General features: G+C 41.2%; 1 protein-coding gene across 1 annotated transcript; it reads right to left on the reverse strand.

Moving 5' to 3' along the window:
• Window positions 1-1,372: 1,372 nt before the first annotated feature.
• On the reverse strand, window positions 1,373-11,409 carry LOC137876228 (smoothelin-like protein 2). The gene is made up of 14 exons (XM_068715629.1): window positions 11,285-11,409; window positions 10,273-11,144; window positions 6,993-7,053; window positions 6,671-6,772; window positions 5,884-6,036; window positions 5,645-5,782; window positions 4,290-4,331; window positions 4,030-4,179; window positions 3,809-3,871; window positions 3,619-3,676; window positions 3,344-3,469; window positions 3,144-3,258; window positions 2,721-2,872; window positions 1,373-2,033 (listed from the first exon to the last, which is right to left on the reverse strand). Exons 2-14 carry the CDS (start codon window positions 10,804-10,806, stop codon window positions 1,907-1,909), a joined length of 1,821 nt encoding a protein of 606 aa, XP_068571730.1. The 5' UTR covers window positions 10,807-11,144; window positions 11,285-11,409; the 3' UTR covers window positions 1,373-1,906.
• Window positions 11,410-20,480: the final 9,071 nt, after the last annotated feature.

Genomic DNA, 20,480 nt, shown 5'->3' on the forward strand with positions numbered 1-20,480 from the left:
GGGATGCCTGGTCAATGGGAAGCGATGCAAAAAACACTGTAGATACGATACAACTCGACACCTTTTAAGATTACAGCACATTTAGCATGTCTTTAATCCCATAGTTTACTAAATAAACATATTAAAAATAACTTACAACAATGTGGTTGGTTAAAGTAACCTTTTTGAATTGCTCTCTGTAAATGTTCTAACCACCTTGAGGGCGCAAAAGCACCATAATAAAACTTTTCTGCATATTTTGTGTTGCTCCTATTTAGCTTTTAAACAGTTTAACGCAGCATTGTGTGAGTCTATTGTGAGGTTTTTGTTTTACACTAAAGCAAACACTAATATGAAACACAAGCCCCCCCAAAAAATGCAAGAAGTTGTAATCTCAAATTGACAGTTTACAACTGATGTGAACAATATTACGATATAGTAACACACCTGAAGAAAATTGAAACTGAAAGTTAGTCCCCCCTTCTCCCCTACTATTTTATTTCTCTCTTGGACTAACTTATTGCATCATCTAAGCACACATGCATGGAGGGGAAACTGACATAGTTAAAATTAAGATTTGTTAAGTAAAAGAAATAATGAAAATCATATATATGTGTATATCAGTAGCCTTCTGCACTACATGTATTCTACCAGTAGATGGCAACAAACACTGTGTATGGAGCTTCATTTAATTAACGTATTATTTCTGACAGTTTGCAGGAAAATCAACATTTAAAACAAGTTTAATTTGCCATGACGGCCAAAAACTCTATTAAAATGCATTTTCATGTGATTATAAGTTACTCCAAGTGGTCATTGATTGCTTTCAGTAAAGCGAAAATATATCATTAAACCTATGCAAGACGAACACACAAAATATGAATTAAATAATAATTTTCACTTTACATTAAACAAACGATGAGCACTTAGATTCATTTATAATCACATTACAATGCATTACATGGGATTATAATGCATTATAAAAAACGATTATAATGTACTACAACAATGGGAATTATAAGACATTATTATCCTTGCAAAACAAATGTTAGTGTGTAAACAGATATTCAGAAGTATTATGATAAGTGACCTTATAAGTCATTATATAATGCTTCATAATGTGTTATGATTGTTGTTATAAAGAATTATAAATATGAATGAGTTCTTATAATCAAGCAGAATGAGCAGAATATAATACACATTATACATTTATAAAGAAATATGAGCATCACAGAAAGTGCTACCAAAATGAACTGCAATCTCTGTTAGTGTCAAGCCAACTGCTATCTCTGGCATCGTCCATTTAAAGAGCTGCACTCACGCTGCACCTCTTAATAGTCTCGCTCTGCAAGTTTGCCACAATGATGTAAAAACTTCACACTAGAAATGAAAATTATTAGAAAATAGCTTTATTTTGCCACATTGCAAGACTCCCAATTACCGTTACTGGAGCATCTCTGCGCTGTCTCATAACTCTTTGGTTTGTAAAGATTGCTCGTGTTGCCAAACACCGATTGGTCAACAGCAGCTGCCAGTTATCACAAGCTAGCTTTAAAAAGAGTGTTAATCTTCCCTTCTTTATTTGCAGCATTGTCATTGATTTGAGCACTACATAAAAACCAACCTGCGTCTTGTAAAGCCACACATGTCACAATACATGTTATAAGAAGCTGCATTTAAAGAACCAAAGTCAGTCAACCACAAATTGTAAGGGAAATGGGGCAAACTGGTGAATGCACTCATACAGTATAAAACTGATTTGGCAGAGGAAAAACATTTGTCTAACACTAAAGTCTGTGTTTATGTGATTCAACAGTGGTTCTCTATTAGTTCGCTTGGCAAGAGGCCAATTTTGAGCTTATTCAAAGTGTTCATGACACACTGTGGTTACTAACATCTAGACCGGGTCATCTACTCTGATACAGAGTTACTCGAACGGCTTCAGGTGGTTGTAGAGGGACTGCACGTATGTAAACACACACATGGGGTCTGGCCTGTCCCCCATCTCCATCATGTCCTCCACCTCGATCAGACGGAGACAGTCGGCCTGCTCCCTGAAACGCAGAAGTATATAAAATGTATATAAAATATAAAGAAGTGCAACAGGTTTATCTATTAAAGGCAACATGAATGCTGACATAAAGTTGCGATCATTCAAAGCACATCCAAACACGTGCGCTCCAGCCAAGACTCTCTCTGTCCGGGTTTGAGAAGTCTTTTAGTTCATACAAGTCAAGTCCAAGTAAAGTCCCCGGTCGATGGTCTAAACGCAAAAACCCGACTTCTTGGAAAATGTGCTTATTTGTCTTCTGGTAGAGAGTAAGATGAGAAACTTGATACCGTCTGTTTATGATAATATTAGCTTAGCTTAGCGCAGAGACTGGAAACAGGTGGGAACAGCTAGCCTGGCTCTGTGCATAGGTAACAAAATCCCCCTACTAGCTCCTCTAAAGCTCACGTTATATATCTTCGTTTAATCAGTACAACTGTACGGAGTGTAGAAACTACAATTCGGTTATGTGCCTGTGTTCTGAGCCGGGCTAGTTAAACTAAAGTCTTGCTTTAATGTAAATCTTGGCCGTGCTGTACTGAGAGACTACCAGTCAACTAAACTCTGGTACCTTTTAAAAATATAAAAAATATCACCCAGGTATCTCTAAGTTTAGTGCCGATGTACTTCAGTGTAATCAAAGTACGCTCACTCACTCGCAGCCTCACACAGTCATTCTTAGCCAGCTTACTCGGCGGTGCTGAAGGCCAGCTGGAGGTTGTGTTTGCGGTTTGCAGGTTCCAGCGTGTTGTAATCAAAGTCCAGAGGGAAGAACGAGTGAACCAGAGCACAGAAAGCCATCCCGTCACTCCAGCTGGACGAGAAGTTCTGGATGTCTATGTTCTGAAAGAAAGACGGTGACGTCGTCACACTAAATCCTGCTTGTATTTTATTTTCATTCAGTTCTTGAGTCACACTTAAATTGTATTTCTTTGTCATAATCAGTCCAGTGTGAGATAAGGGGAAAGCGTCTTTAAGCTCTTATTTTGACATTCCTATTCTAGCTATTGCCAAAGTTGTCATGGAATTGAAGATCTTTACAAAGCAAATATATATTTACTGCTATATTTAATGCTCTGAATATTGTGTTTAGCGCCTTTATTTAGAGTCGTACCTGATAGCCAATGGTTTTTGAGCGGCACCACTCCAGGAGAATCTGCTTTATACCACTGGCACTGGACACTCCAAAACTCTGAGAGCGCTTCAGTTTGGGTTTGGAATCCTTCGGTCTACTCAACAGAAATGCAACTATGACAACATGTCATTGACTATTATGAATTAGTACGATATGGAAAGTATTCTACATTCACTTACTTTATAGGCTCTGAGTTCATCCTCTCAAAGAGGGCCCTCTTGGCCTGAGCCCCATTGGAGCGTGGAAGCGTTTGGGATTTCATCACATCCTGCTTAAACTCGACTCCCCCTATCTTGCTCGCCTTCCTTTGGAGAAACAGTGGACAACAGACACAATTACATTTCGACTGAAACTGCCAAAAGGCTCTAAATGTACAAAACACCACATCCATCAAACAATAGTCAACAGCAAGTTTGTTTCATGTTACAAAACACGATTCATGCTCATGACTTACTTGTCCAAATTTGGTGAGAAACCAGATTTTATGATCGATTTGGAGGGCAGCAACTTTTCTGCAAAAACAGGAAGTTGATTAGAAAGAGACAGAAACAACACACAACCACAAACCAAATAAAAAAACTACGACAAATAGATTGTAATACTTGCACACACTGTTATAAACAGGACTGTTTACTATATTTTACCTGCAGGCTGAGGAAAGCTCACGCTTCTCTTCAGACTGGGACTGGGTGTCTTGAGAATAGGTGCTGAACAGATGAGGTGAGACAAAAACAACAAGGGAAAAAGTGGAGAATTTTGTTAAAAGAAAAGAAAAAAATCTTTAAACAATATGGAAACTGAAAACAAGCAACTACCTGTGACTCTTATTTTAGAGACAGATCCTTGTATCCTTGGTTGAACTCACCTCTCTTAAAGGGATACTCCCCAGGTTTTACTACAGTGTCCTGTGATGCTGAGAGAGTTGTGGACAGTGCTGTTGTAGCAGACGATGAAGACTCCGTGTTGGGTTTGCTCATAGCCGAAGGAGGCAAGTGTGGCTTGGTTTCAGTGACGTCTAAAGAGAGAAAGCACACGAATATCCAATTCCCAAAAATCATTAAGACTTGCTTTGATTTTAAGATATCTGAGCGGAAAAACAAACCAATATTGTAGCATTGTACTCACCGCGTCTATATAGTGAGCCTAGCTCCTTTGTTCCAAACATACCTGCACAAGTGAAGGTGGAATATAATAATAAGTGTTCAGGAAAAGGGAGTAACTGGAGTGAAAATACAAATAAACGTGCAGAAAAAAAATACCCAATGAAAATGAAAAGAATTCAAAATGTTATTTTCAGCAAAATATACTGAATGTATCAATAGTAAAAGGGCTCATTATGCAGGCTCCTTTCAAAATGTTATTCTATATTATTATAGAATGTATTTTAATGTTATAGTTTGTCAGTGTGGAGCCAATTTCCCAGATGTTGTATACCACTGGGTACATTCTAGTATAGTACTGCATCATTTGTTAGAAGCATAGCATTTCGTTGTGTGTGTATATTAGCTATCCATGTCAAATACATGTAGTGGAGTAAAAAGTATAATATTTAGTAGTAGAAGCATGGATGGTTTACTGAACAGGCCTACTGGGAAGTGTAACAGCAAAACGTCACTCGAAGAGACACGCACCAATCAGGAAGAAACGCAAGATTACCACAAGAAACATAAAGGGATTACAAAGAGACCCAAAGACACTACAAAGAGACACAAAACGACCACAAAGAGAAACAAAACGACTACAAAGAGACACAAAACGACCACAACGTGACAAAAAACACCACAAAGAGACACAAAAACGACCACAAAGTAAAAACAAACACCACAAAGAGACACAAAACGACCACAAAGTAACAAAAAACACCACAAAGAGACACAAAACGACCACAAAGAGACTGCAAAAAAAAAAAAAACAACTACAAAGAGACACAAAATGACCACAAAGAGAAACAAAAACACAACAAAGAGACACAAAACGACCACAAAGAGACACATAAACACAACAAAGAGAAACAAGACGACCACAAAGAGACAAAAAACATCACAAAGAGACACAAAACAGCACCAAAAGAGGCAAAAGCATCACAGAGTCTATGTTTTGCTCCTATGTACAAAAGATGGAGAGTCTTTTTGCATGTCTGAGCCCTGGAACATGAGTAGAAGAATAAAGTAGCAGGAAATGGAAATACTCAAGTAAAGCACAAGTATGAACAATACTTGAGTAAATGTACATAGGTACATCGCTACCAAAGAGGTTGCAGTGGTATTCTGAGTTCAGTAGTTAAAGGGTGTTACTGGTTGGGTGGTAGTACTTATGTCACTGTTGTCAGACACAGTGAAAGAGACGTCTCCATCATTTACTAATGTGCAGACAGTAATAAGGCCTAATACTTTCGAGGATCAAATCTTCTGAATGCATCCCAATAGTAAACAATAGACCTACTCGCTGGCCTCTTATAAAAGAATATTCCCCTGCTTCACCTGTTGGAGCCTCTGCTGTAGAATGAACAGCCGCTTTAGGCGCCAATGCTGGAGACAGGGCAGGTTTGGTGGCGACCAGACCCTCTGGTTTGGTTGTCATTGCAGTGACGGGAAGATGGGGCCTCGGTTCATCAGCGTCTGAAAAAGAGAGGGTCTGAATAGTTGAGATTTTAAGTAATGGGTTTGGTTACACTGGCAAAGCAGATTCTGACAGAAACAGAAAGAGATTTCCCTCTCACCACATTTAGCAGGAGACTCTACTGCTGGTTTTACTGGAGTTTCTTTGGGCGCTGAGGCAGGAGACTGGGGGACAGCTGGAGCGTCAGAGCTGGGTTTCAGCATTGCAGAGAGGGGATGATGAGGTTTGGTCAGGAGACCTGATTCTTCTTGGTCTGGAAGGAAAGAAGATCAATTGAATACAGTCATTCAATAAATCGCATTCTTAAAACAGAAGAGTGAATGTTTGAATTTTTCCAGTCTGATCTTAATTTCATGACACAGGAACATCTTGGTTCGGTGAGCTTCCACACTGTACTTTGTCTGTTGGATAGAAATATCAGACTGACTTGAAACCTTCCCAGAAATAATGGAGCTTCATTATGTTGCTAAATAACGTAAACACTTCCGTGTTTTTGCGTGTGTGACCACCAGCGACCCTGTTCTCGTTGAGAGCTTTCACCTCCTCATTTGACCACGTCCGTCCGTGACATTTTTCACACCATTTCTCTCGCTGCCTGACTCGATGGTGATCCTGTGCGTGACAAAGTGTGCGCTCACCTTTAACCCACAACGCATTGGTTTTTGGTTCACTTCCTATACATGAATCAGATTGCGTTCTAACCTAAAGTGAACCAAACTCCAGTGAACTTGGAAGCCAGAGCTCGGTGGTTTGGTCCAAAATTTCACACAACCCCAAACCAAAAGTTAAAATGGAACAAAAAGCTCAGGTGTCAAAAGCCTTGAACTCATCTTACACAAAAATAAACATACAATGAACTTGTAAAACATGTATAGTAATCCACTGACCAGACATGTTGGGGGTTTCCAAGGTATATTTAGAAGAGTTAGTTACGGCAGAGGTCTCTGTGCTTGCTTTTGTGATGACTGTGAGAGGCTGCTGGGAGATTTCTGAGGAGACACAAACAAACACAACCAAAGGTGAGGCTTGTCAGCTTGTCGGGTTAAATGTTACATTACATTACATTACAGTCATTTAGCAGACGCTTTTATCCAAAGCGACTTACAATAAGCGCATTCAACATTGGTAATCAAAAGAACTACTAGTCACCAGAAGTCATAAGTACATTTCCTTTTCAAATGTGTGGAACTTCTCAGATTATCCACCTACCTGGGTTCACATCATCTTGTGCAGTTGTGGCAATATTTTGCTCTCCTTTTGCATCAGTGCCCTGTTCGGTAAAGACAAGACAAAACGTGCAATTTTATTATTTATTTAACTGGTCATGACAATTAAATAATATGCCGGTGGCTGATGCAAGTGGGAGGGGATGGGGGCTAATAATCTACCCAAAATCTAGTTTATTCGTTTTAAAAAAGACTGGCATGAATTGTACAAGGAATCTTATTTCCTTTGCCAGCCGTTATCTCAGGATGAGGTATGCAAAACACGACACTTATCTGTGCCTGTGTCTATTTATACATTTGTCGTAGCAACATCACTCATCGCATTGCTCACAGCAAACAAACAAAGATGGTTCTTTTTGTCTGTCTGACTGCTGTGGAGCTAAAATTAATTTTAAGGCCTTTATCCTCCGTGATAAATCTGTCGGTGTGTGTGTGTGTGTGTGTGTGTGTGTGTGTGCTCACTTCTCTGAATCTAACGTGGGATCTTCAGCTGTTAACAGCTGAAAGCTTCTCCTTAAATGACAGCTGAGGCCAACAAACCCATGTTCCCACTGAGACGCTATTTTAGATTTTGCAATCAGTCCTTTTGCGAGAGTTTCCGCTCCACTCTTCTTACATCCCAATATAGCCCCAAATGGATGCTTTGGAAATCGGGGAGTTGGCCGTTCAAAGTGTATCAACCTGAAAGCTTGGCCTGTATTTGCCCCTTCCCCAACCCCTCTGCATTTTGCTTTCCAGAGACACGCAGTGGTCTGGCAGCAACGCCATAGAGCCATTTCAGCCAGCCCGTCAACTGGTCGTCAAGAGGAGGATTAGCACTTCAGTGATCCCTGGGTTTCACAATAGCTCCTGTAGGATATCACAGAGTGACTCTGTCTGACCCTATAAATCCTTTCAACCTCTGGCTGGCTTTACCTCCGCATCACTTTGGCTCCTTCTTCTTAGAAACATGCAAACATTCCTTGGTAGGCTACTGACAAACGCACAAAGCTACGTTTTTGTTTTGTCTTTTTTTTTTTAAATCACCATTGATGAATGACCTTTCCACCTGCACATTTCATACATTTTACCACTTTTTATTTTTCAAATCTAAAATTCCCATTAAATTAATTCCATGTCCTAATAGTGTATTTGGATACTGGTACCTCCAACAATTTTTTATATATATATATATATTAACAATGGATTAAAGGATCACTTGTATGTGAGAGATGTTGCTGCTGTTCCCCTCAACTCTACGGAGCGTTTTAGCACCTTTCAGTTCACCGTTTTCGTTTTTACGGAGCACAACTTTACCGTTTGATTCAGTCTCACGGTTCTCCTCTAACTATTTAAAACACCTGACCTTAAAACTCACTCTACTCTACCAGTCCAGCATCCAAATGGCAGACAGACAAAGATAACGACTAGCAGTTGAACAACATAGTGGAGCATTCAGCAGCTAAAGAGCTAAAGAGCTAAAGAGCCAGGTATTTCTCAGGAGTTGGTGGAGACCAAAAATGGAATTTAAAGAAGAGTTGTATTGGACTTATACTTTGAACACAGGTTTATTCAACAACGTTATATAATGACAGAGATTTTATGGAGCTGGCAACTATTGGTCATTCATGGTACATCTAGCCATTGGCTTCAGCTTGGTGGCAACATGAGACAAGACCAAATTGGGATAACGGCGCACACCTTTTCACTCGCTGTATGAGGTGGGCACACTTGCCGACTTACAGAAATTGTTGGAGATAGCCTCCCTCAATAGATTTAAAAAATATTAAAGGAAGATGATGTCAAATGTGAAAATGATGAAGCAGACTATTAAGTGATGAATCAGGCTATCTTGGTACTGGGGGGGGGGGGGGGGGGGGATTGAACTGTGGTACGTCAGAGGGAGAGCTGACGGGTTGGAGAAGACCCGGTGATTTCAGCGGAGAGGAATGTTGGCAGGGTGTGCGTTACGACAGGACAGCTGTTTGTCCGTCTCAGGGTGTGGGCTCAGGGTGTTATTGACGGGGGACGTAGACGCAAGTCAACTTTCCATTCGGAGATTCGAGACTTGAATTTGATGGCAAGCAAGATTCCGGAGCGATTAGGGGACAGTGATTTATTATATACCTATCTTCAGAGTGAGCACGGGAGGTACGGCACAACCCAGTATGTGTACTACAGCCACTGTTAGTAGCATGTAGTACAGTGTACTGCTCTTGTTTGTCAGGTTATGCCCTACGTGGACTGTGGATCTTCCAAACTTTTCAGGACTTCTTTGCCTAAGCAGATATCGGCTCCAAAGAGCTGAAGCTCAGTCCCAAATCAAAGACCCCAAAATACATGTGCCCTTTGGAGGACCTGCTGTTATAAAAGCAGGACATGAGCACAAGCGTTGGGGGGGTAGGGAATGGTGGAAGCAATGCGTGTGGTGGTGGTGGTGGTGGGGTTGTTGTTTGGGCCAATGTAAAGATATAACCTCCGTAAGGGTAATAAATTGAATATTCAAGGTATATAATGCTTGATATTATATTATTATTTGACTGTAATTGAATATAATATGAATAACACTATAGGCAGTGGTGCAGAGCCTATGCAGCAGTGCTGTTACAACTCCTCATAAATGTCAGAGGTTAAATATAGATTATATATTTATTATAATGTAATACATATAATAAGGTTAATATATGTTTTTCATGAATCAGGAAAGTTCAATTCATGAGCAGGTCTGAACATATGAAGGGTTATTTTTGGGAAATAGCAGTTTTCATTTCACTATAAGGGATATAGTTGCTGACAGACATATTCTTTGGGTTGGAAAATGTCTGGTGGTTTCTGGTTTGGTGATCTTTTACGGCATTTTGAAGACTCATACCTGACAAAGGCAAAACTTTGAGAAGTGAGAGTTTTGACGAGCGCAATTAACCCGGGACAGGAGGTCGGACGGTTTCAGGTTGCGGAGCTGCCAAGGCTTGTTGGCATTGTAGGGTGCTATAGAATTGGTACAGTAAAATGGGGTTGTCTTCAGACGGACTTTAGAACTGCGTGTAAAAAAAATAAATTAATAAAAAAAAGACTCTTACTTATTAATTTAGTAGAGCATCACCCAATCCAAGTTGGGAGGTGGAAGCTAGAGAGAGGTCTACCTGAGTCCTTCACAGGTGCATCATTTCTTGGGGACCAGGTTCATTTACACCTTACACCTCTTGATCACCCAATCTTCATTCCTCTCTTTGTCATTATAGTCTTTATTCTGTCAATTATCTATAGAAAAACTGAGTACTCACATTGATTTCAGCATGTCTCCTTGCTCTCCATGGAGGAGGGCCTGAGGTGTTGCTGGGCGCAGCAGCAGCAGCAGCAGCAGCAGCAGTAGCAGCATGGCTTGATCCTCCACTCGACCCTGATGTTTCAGAGTATGTGAAAGTGGACCGACTTGACTGGATATTCTCTGATCTTCCAGAGTAAACCAGCCCTCTCTGCTGTCCTCCCGGTTGCCCGTTCTCCTTACTATCCTCCACGTTCTTCCCCTTCACTTCGGCGGGACCCCTCTCGATCTTTATCCCGGAGAGACCCTCCACCAGGCGGCTGAGGACCTCCATCTTTGACCTGAGCTGCAGGTTCTCCTCCTGCAGCCTGGTCACCGCCTCGGCCAAGGGTCCGTTGGAAATGCACAGCTCCTCGATCCTCTGCTCCGTGCGCTGCTTGAAAGCGCTTACGTCCACGTGGACCTCCCTTACGGCCGCTTGCAAAGTGGCCCTGAACTGCGCCAGGGCCTCGCTTACCATTACCTCCTGAACACCCTGTGTGGCTTCTTCCATGGCTTCTTTAGAGACCCTCGCCACCCCTGAGATTCAAGTCAGATGTGTAATGGGGTGGTCGGTTCAAAGCTCAGAAACCAAACCTTCAGGTCTCAATAGTCCTTTTTTCAGTTCGTTCTCGGATTCACGTCCTCAAAATGAAATTGATCAAATACTTTTTTTTTTTTTTTTAACTTCTACCAATTCCTTCCTTCAAAGATATCGGCCGTGTTCCATGCCAATCTTTCAGTGAAGTTGAAGGTGCAGGAGGATCCCGTGGCTGCAACTCATTAAAGTCCCATCAAGCTCCATGGAGGACTTCTCTCAATGTGCGTATTCTCTTACTCTCGTCCTCTCATCTGGTCAAAAGCAAGAGCGGTTGTTATTTATAAGTCGTGGAAAACTCACGCACAATGTCATTTTGAGAAATGAGATTACGTACTGCACAGGCAGATCAGGTTCTCAGTGCATGCAGGAGTTGAGGAATGGTCAAACTAACCTTTCGGAGGGATCCAGCTGAAGTGTCAGTCGACTGGTGGTGCATCTATCTACTACTTGTTTTCGTGGATGCTTACCCCTGCTGCTCCGGCCCAGTGTGTTGTCTAAGCTATCGGTGTCTCTTGAGCCTGGGAGCAACAGGTTTGCCTCTGTATTTTTGGACATAAAGGGGGCTGGAAAAGATCAAATGGGGGGGGGGGGGGGGGGGAGGAGCTATTCAAACGTTTTTGTCTCTTTGCTGCTGGTAAAACTGTTACTGAGATAGAGAGACTTGAGTTTCCTATCGGTCAATTTCAAGAGATTACATTTTTTTTTGTGAAACTGACTTAAACAAGAGGAAGATCACATCGGTAACAAGGAAGAAAACATTTTATTTAATCTAAAAATGTATTCACATTTCTAGATTAAAGACAAATGAAGGCTTTAATTTTACTGCACCTCAAACATTTACAATTTCAAGATCTGAAGACCCTCTGGATGATTCTTGCAGTCACTGAAAAATCACGTGAGAATAGTTTCGCTGCACCTTTGCAAAGTAGTTCTCAAGCTGTGGGTGGAGGTTCTCAGATGGAGCGGCCGTTTATTCCAACGACACAGGAAGGGGAGCCGACTCGGAATGCTTTTTACTTCATGTGGGTTCGTAGGCACTCCGCAAATACCCAAATGTATGTGCACAGAAAAACTCAGTTTTTATAATGTGTCCTCTACATAATCTAAAATAATTATAATTGTCTGTCTTTATAGTGCCTTTCTTTACACACGGACTGTCAAATGAAATGTCGTTTTTCATGCAACTTGCAGAGCACTGCACATTTCACCCAAATACCTGACAATAGGTAATTTCCCACATTTAAGCGCTCCTTCCTTTTGGTGTCTTTTCATGCATCTGTAGAAGAATACCGATGAATGTATAAACCAGTAACATACAGTGCACACTAAAGAGGACCATAAACCTGGCGTCTAAACCGTCTGATGTATTTTCTCCTACTAAAGAAAGTTATTATTTTTAGGTTGCTTTTCATGCGTTACATTTAAAGAAACATGGTGCTTTGAAAGTGATTGTAAAAGCATCATTCTACCCACAGATTTAAGCACGATCAGACATTCAATTGGAGTGTCAGACCGTCACTCCGCCATCGTTCACTCACTCCCTTCAGCCTCGGACGTCCTGTTGAGCCAGCAGTGCCTCTGGGTGGCCGGGACTTCACATTACAGCTCAAAGAAGCAGCGAAGGCATAGACACTGAACACACGATGTAGAAAAAAAAAAAAAGTACAAAGCATGCGAGAAGAAAATGTCGATAATCTTTATTTAAGCAGACACAAATGATGACTGTGGTCTGTCGTCGTTCTCTGAAAGTTACTTGCTGCAAATTGTCCTAAAAGTCCTTCATGATGGCCATCTGGAGTTCATTCTCTCTCCTCTCACACTTTGACACCTTGTAACACCACATACATTGTATATCGTCTTACCAGCTATACACAATGAGCCGACACTCGCTGTACAGCTGGAAGTGGAGCAGCAGATGCAGGTGGTAATTCTCTGTAAGTTCATCAATAGGAGCAAACCCCTTTCACATGTGTCATTTGATATAAAAAAATATGGATTACAGCCGCTTTAAGTTTACTGTTCCTAGCAACTGGTACGCCAGCTTCCGTGTTTAATGAAATGGAACAGATGAGACAAATTATCCCCCCTCCCAACGAAAGACATGGGCTAACATGAACACAATGGCAGGCCAAATGAAAGTGAGTAAAGTGGCTTTAAAAATAAGAATAAAAATAGATGATGATGGTGTGCAAAAACAGATTACAAGACAAGGAAAACAAAACGGTCTATCAAATCAAATTTATTGAATTTTAAAGGGGTGCTCTGAATTCACAAGTTCCAGCTACAGTACATAACTCCTCTCACATCAATTGTTTTAAGCTATTTTGTAAAACAGTCCAGTTTATTTTCAGATTTCAGAAATTTCCTCAAAAAAAAAAAAAAAAGGTCACATAAAAGAAAAAAAAAAAGAAAAAATGAAGACAGATGCATCAAATCGGATATATATGTATGAAAAATTAGAATGCTATCAAAAATAATGTGGGGCGGGAAGTGTTAAAGGTTGTGAAGGTGCTGCGTTTGAGTCAGACCTGACGGAGGACCAGTGAGCGATATGGACAGCAGGTCATTCACATCCACTACGATGAAAGGTCAGAAACACAGCAAACCTACGCACAACATGCCTATGCTTTAAAGGGGTTGAACCTCAAATAATGCACGTCCACTTAGAAAAAAAACAAAAACAACATCGTGGGATTCTTGCTTGATAATTTGAAAATATAGATAGCATAAAGATATCTGTATAGGCCTTCATTTCATCATAGTCAAAGGACAAGTTGTATTCTCATCCTAGCAGTAAATGCATAGCAATCAACCAGTTGACATATGAATGATATGATTTAAATAAAAAAAAAACAAAAAAAAAACGATGAGACTTTTCTTCATGATTGCAGTTGAACACCAAAAATGTAATTCTGCCTCAGGATATGATTAGAATAAACGTGATAAATACAGCCACAACCTGTAAACACCGCCTGCCAGCTTCGCTCCTTCACACGGATTTCTCTGGGCGTCACAAATAGATTTTTTTTTTTTTTCCCCACAAGGCACTGGAGACCAAATGTGGTTCACTGTCTCCACAGATCAAAATCAGTCCCAGCAGCACAGTTTCCTTCTTTTTCTCTTTTCTTTTTGTTGTTGCTCATCAGAAATCCGTACGATTAAAACGTTTCCTCAAAGTCAAATTTTTTTCTGTGCAGTTCACCAGCCTAACGCTGCATTCACATCATATCGGATAGAAATCCAAACGGCTAAATATTGTTGCTACGCGTTTAAAAAAAAAAAAAAAGACACCACTTCAGATCGTAGGACAGCCGATCTCGGCTGTATTTTGCAACTGACGACAAACAACAGATGTTCCACAACGCCCCCGGGATCAGACGCAGTAAAGACATGAATGATTGCAGACTACATTACGGAGCCCCGGACCGTCGAGGTACCGGAGGCCCTTTTCCTTCACTGCTCCACCCGACTCCTTCCTACACATGAAGCCGCTGCTTTGTCTTTATTGCGCACGGAGGAGTGACCTGCGCTTCCGCGGGTCACCATCACGGTCGTAAATGTTGTCAAACTAGGTTGAGAGATGGCTTTAAAACAAAAATCAATTTGACAGAACATGATGAGGCGTCCCAGATGCCATGATAAGCTACACCGGGTAAAAAGAGGCTCTTTTTTGTCTGTCTGTCCCCCGTCCCCCCCGTCCCCCAGGCCATTATCAGGTTGACATGTCTGATCCCAGCTTCTATCTACGTCCAACAGGACAATAGACTTTCAAACCTTCAGCCTCGAGCCAAAATCATCTCGACAATCCACAGACACTCCGAACTTCACACCGTTAAGAGTTATTTTTTTTTATCGTCTTGGATGTGAAATGACAAATGAATTAACACGTGTTGACCTAAGTGATGGCGGCATAAACACCAAAACCATTGTGTAGGTGATTCAACGGTGGCTTGGATGTCAACTCCAACTCAAACACATTAAGTGTCAGCTTGGCGCTTGCTATGCTAAATAGCTTTAGCATTGGAGCAGCAGAGCCGCCGCGGTTTGAGTGTTCATTTTGGTGTCCACGTTCCCATTCCATCCTTAAGTACTAAGTAATAAAAAGCATATCTTTTTTTCTTTTCTTTTTTTTGATTTTTTACTGTTTAATGCGAGAAGTTTCTCAGTATCATCATTATGTAGGAGTTCTATGTCACCGTGACAGACTGTAGATTTAAACGTACTGGGTGCGCGTTAGTGGAGAACCAACTAAATCAGCTGTGAAATCGGCATTAAACCCTCAAGAGGAAACTCAACCGTCACTCTCTAGGACCCAGAGAAACGACGTGAGACCGGAGCGCCGTTACGTTAATGAGAAGTGGGTCAGTTAGATATTAAGAGGAATCATCTACAGCCCGTCTAAAACAAAAGAGGCAAACGGTTCTCTCTCTCTTCATAGCTCTACAGCTCCTCCGATCAACTGCGGTTCCTGTCGCTCTTTGGTTTTACCAACCCTTTCGAAAAAGTTGACGTCATCAAAAGCCACGACAGAAAGCATAAATACAAGAACAATAGCTACGGAGAAACGATGACGCTTTTAAAAATATAATTTAGAAAAGAAACAGCATAACCATTCTAGTTGTGATCATGTTCAGAATCTCACAGTTTCATCATCTCACAATAAACCTCTATACACACACACACACACACACACACACACACACACACACACACACACACACACACACACACACACACACACACACATCATCATCATCATCATCAAACCCTGAGCAAAGAGGATGAACTTAAGACTTTCGATAATAAGAATCTATCAAGTGATGCCTGTCGAGATATCGCGTATCCCATAATTCCCACTGAGGGATTCACAGGTTTAGGATCAGACGCCGTCTATGTGGCAGCGATCCAGACTCCATGCGATGGAAACAACGTGGCTTGACTTCCCAATGAGAGTTTAAAGAGCTACGTCTTCAGGTCAGTGTGCGATCAGATCAGACCAATTAAACCAGATGTTGCTTTTTATTATTATCAAATATCAGGTATCGGCAAGGCAGTGTCATAAAATGATATGGGTGTTATTTTTAAGTATAGAAATTACATGTGAATTTTTGGACACAGTCACTTACAAATATATATATATATATATATATATATATATATATATATATATAAATTACATGTGAATTTTTGGACAGTCACTTACAAATATATATATATATATATATATATATATATATATATAATGTTGCTTTCTGAATTGCCAAGAGGGACACAATGAAAATAAAAGAACGACCTGCTTTGATGAAGAACAAGGGAAATTTTTGATGAGCAAATTCAGGAAATTGTTACAGAAAAAAAAAAAAAAAAAGGGTGGAATGTTATATATTCTATATTTAATCCATGATTTCAAAGCTTAGCAAAGAGATATGCTATTAAAATCTTAATGAACTTCAACTTTAAACTCCTCCATTGGTCTGTTGAACAGTTCCCACAGACATAAACAAAACTGTCAGTCAGATTTGACAAAGTTTCAAGTCCTGGGCAGCAGTGGGAGGTTAAAAGAAGTAGTGTTGATTCCAGCGTGAAATCAAGAGAGGGCTTAATGTCACAACGCGCTCGACTTTAAGGGTTTTAAAAGAGCTGCGACTTGCGCCTCAAATAGTTTTGTGTCACGATGGTATGAAAGCTGTCTCGATGGCTTTTCTACCCGAGATAAAAACGAGAACACCAACTGTTAATAAAGCATTAAAACAACGCCACGCGTCAGTGTTTAGTGTATTCAGCGGACGTATGTAGCCGACTACATAGGAGACACAGTTAAATGCCTGCACAAGGCCTACTAATCCCAACCGGTGCCGCCTGTAAACTGCTGAGTGGACGAGCAGGTAATCCTGACAACAGATGGCAGCAGAGAGGAGGAGGAGGAGGAGGAGGAGGAGGAGGAGGAGGGCTCGCAGCAACTTTCTATCACTACAGAGCACGTCAGCCCAGAGACGAGTTAAAAAAAGGAGAGACGGAGCAGTGCATGATGGGAGGATGGAAGGGAGGAAACAATGGGGATGAGAAGCAGATGTCACACAATTTAAAAAAGCAGCTTTTAGTCTCAAATAAAAAAATTTAAAAACGGTCGACTGAAGAGACAACCGTTGGTTTTGTGGAGACTCATCAAAAGACATTCTAAACAGAAGTGTAACATCTTGTGAATGTAAATCAAACTTCTTTAGAGGCCATTTAATTTGCACCACTATACATGTGGTGGGTGTGAGAGTACCGAGGGCGAGCGGGACAGCGGGAGAGTCCGGCTGAAAGCAGCACAAAAGAACCTGGGGCGCTTCCAGCGAAAAGTGGCCTGGTCAGCAACGGACAAAAAAAAAAAAAAAAGAAAAAGAAAGAGAGAGAGAGAGAGAGAGAGAGAGAGAGAGAGAGAGAGAGAGAGAGAGAGAGAGAGAGAGAGAGAGAGAGAGAGAGAGAGAGAGAGGCCCGCACTCCGCTGGGCTGCAGCCAAAACGGGACGAACAAGCCCATCATTCAGCAGCTCGGCTCCCCTTACTCCCTCACCCTCACGCTGACCCGTCAGCAAACGGGCTGTCCGTCTGTACCGACGAGACGACTCACCGCCTTTTCTCCCAGACAACGCTGCCGCCGCCGCCACAGTGCAGAGCAACAAGATCCTCCACACGATGCCGAAAAAAAAGCCCACAACAGTGGTCGAAGGAAACTTCCTTTAATTTGAGAATTTAAAGAGCCCTTAAGTCACTTATTAGAAATTTAAACATGGGGAACAAATATAAGATTTTAGCTCTTTGTAAACTAGTCAATTGTTGTCTGTGAAGCGAGACTATGTAACTTATGAAAGAAGGAAATAATAGAAAACCCTCACCCTCACTCAACTCAACACATCAAGGGGATTCAGCCGTCTGGTGGGACCAGTGGCTTTGTGGTGGGTGACGTCACAAACCGTTCCATAGATGAAGTCGTGTGACTGACATGACTGAGTCAGTTGTACGTCCTTTCTCTAGGTGTACCGGCGTCGCTACATCTCCGCGTTCACGACGATCCCACACTGGACTCTTTAACTGTTTAACGAAACTGCCGATCGTGACACAAGACCATCTGAGGAAGTGACGTGTAGGAAACATTTTTTTTTTTTTTGGAAAGATGTGGATAAAAAAAAGGTAAAGCCGTTTTGCCTGCCTTGCAGTCATGTTATCATCAAAACTTGTAGAGCTCGTTAGCGATGTCGGTTCTGTTTTCAAACGATTTTCGTATTAGTTGCATGCAAACTTTATTTATTTTTGTATTTTTTTTTTTTTTTTAGGAAAAAGAGAGGAGCCCCATCAGGTCAGTATCCAAACAAGAAAACTCAATCTGTCAACTGAGCTGCAGTTGTAAACGTGTCGGTGTTTGCTACAAAAAATCCTTACTTATGATCAATATACACAGATTTTTTCTTTTTTCAGCATTACATGAATTTAAATGAATCGGAACACTACGACGGTGAATTGAAAAAGACGAGCGAAACGCAACAGGAGAACATGATCTGTAGTGTGTAGTCCCAGTAGAAATGTACAGCAGAAATAAACGTATGGTCCCCAAAAAAAAACAAAAAAAAAACACAACAAACCGAGGCGTGGATCAATCCCAAATGACTTGACATTAGTGTTGTCTACATGCACCGCAGCCTCTTCTTGCATAGATTGAACTTGCAGGACATTTAAAAAAAAAGGCCATAAACCCACTCTTAAAATCAGTCAGTTCACTATAAACCTCAAGGAAATAATACCTTCTATTTAATCTTTGATATGAAGAAACAATGTTCCCAAGATCAAAAGTGAAGCATGTGATGTTCTCTAATAAATGCCTTTAAGATTAATGTCTTTATGCAACTGTGAATACAGCAACGACAAAGATTGCTTTGCATGATAAGAAAAAATTAAAAAAAAAGGTCCTCTCAGGTCTAATCACGATGTTCAGATATAGGTTTTAAAACTAGTTTTTGATTTCGTGATGAAACTAAAACTTGATGTAGATCTCTAAAAACATTCAGTATATACAGCCCTGTGTGAAGAACACAAGTGCATATAAATCTGTAGAGCCTCTGGGGAAACTGGACAGGTAACGTCCAGGAATAATCACTTCCTGATATCCGTCTTCTTAAACTTCAATCCTGTTTTAAGTTCGCCCCCCCCCCCCCCGGCGAGCCTCTGCTCACCTTATTGCTCCGTCCTTGGCCCTGAGTTCGTCCCACATTAGGCATCACCACGTCCACCCCCCCCCCACCCCCCCCCCCCCCAAAAAAAAATAAAATCTCCCAACATCTGACCATGAGTCATGCTGCCCTACATCGGCTCCGGCTGATAGAGATCGTGGATTCAAAAGATGAATCTCTCACCAACAAAAAAAACAACAACAACCCGACTAACCCTATGCTCTTTGAAAAAAGCCTCACGCATGCAAATGATATAAACCTGGCAGCAATTAAAATCCTTGCAATTGATATTTTTTTTTAATCTCATCCCATCATCGCGTTACATTGTTTTTTTGTTTTCTTAGACATCGAGAGCAGCCTGGTCAGTATTTTTATTTTTTTTGAGGTTGTGACCGAACTTTGTAGTATCATCCTAAAAAAAATAAAAAAAATAAAATAAAAAGAAATCCAGCACGGACTTGTTTAATGCCATGCATATCGTGATGAATGACTTGTGAAAAATGAAGAATGGTTTCCACAACTGAGGTAATCCCTTTGTTGGTGCCACCATTCTCCAACTCCGACGCTGGAGATTATTGCCAAACTGAATTCCTGAAAAGCTTTCCTAAAATGGAAGTGGAAGAATTCCCAAGAACATGAGTGCAGCATTAAACCCGGGGGGAAGAGGGGGGGGGGGGGGGGGGGGGTACACCATGCATACAGAGCTATTGCCCTGCTGAAGGGAGGGGAGGGGAGGAGGGGGGGGGGGGATCGCTTCTGGAAAATAAGTGAGCCACGGACGTAAAAGTGATGTCACAGTGGGGGGGAGAGATGGGATCGATGCCACTGTAACATGCTCTGTGGGACGCTACAAACAATAAATGATAAGAAGTGAAAAGTCACATTGACGGGGGTGTTAGCAAATGTAGCTGTTTCTGGCTCTCTAAAGTGAATGAGGTGACATGTATTTTGCCTGCTAATACTGCCTGAAGGCGCATCCCGCATCCCGCAGCCATTCCTGATCCTCCTCGTCCGTGTGATCAGTGAACGGATGGGCTTAAGGGAAACGCAACTGTCCCCGACACTTGTCAACAAAAAAAAAATTAAAATAAAATCATTCCAATAAATACAACCTGTCGTAGCAGCCACTCACACAAACACTGTAACAGACCTTCAAAGTCAGCAGAGGCTGTAAACACAGTAGGAGTAAGGGAAAAGATAAAGTCTCTCTCATGGAAGCTCTTCTTCGCTTTCTGGTGCTTCTTTTTTTTTTTTTTTTTTTTTAACTCCACGGATTCTCTCTCAGTGAAGCAAAAATGACCCTTTCTTCAGTGTTGTAAATGTTGACAGACGCAGTGTAGCACTTCAACAAAGATCCAGGCAAGAGCCAAACCCCGCC

This window comes from Cebidichthys violaceus, unplaced genomic scaffold (genome assembly GCF_023349555.1).
Source record: "Cebidichthys violaceus isolate CVI_PGR_0920_01 unplaced genomic scaffold, fCebVio1.0.p SCAF_20, whole genome shotgun sequence".
NCBI lineage: Eukaryota > Metazoa > Chordata > Actinopteri > Perciformes > Stichaeidae > Cebidichthys > Cebidichthys violaceus.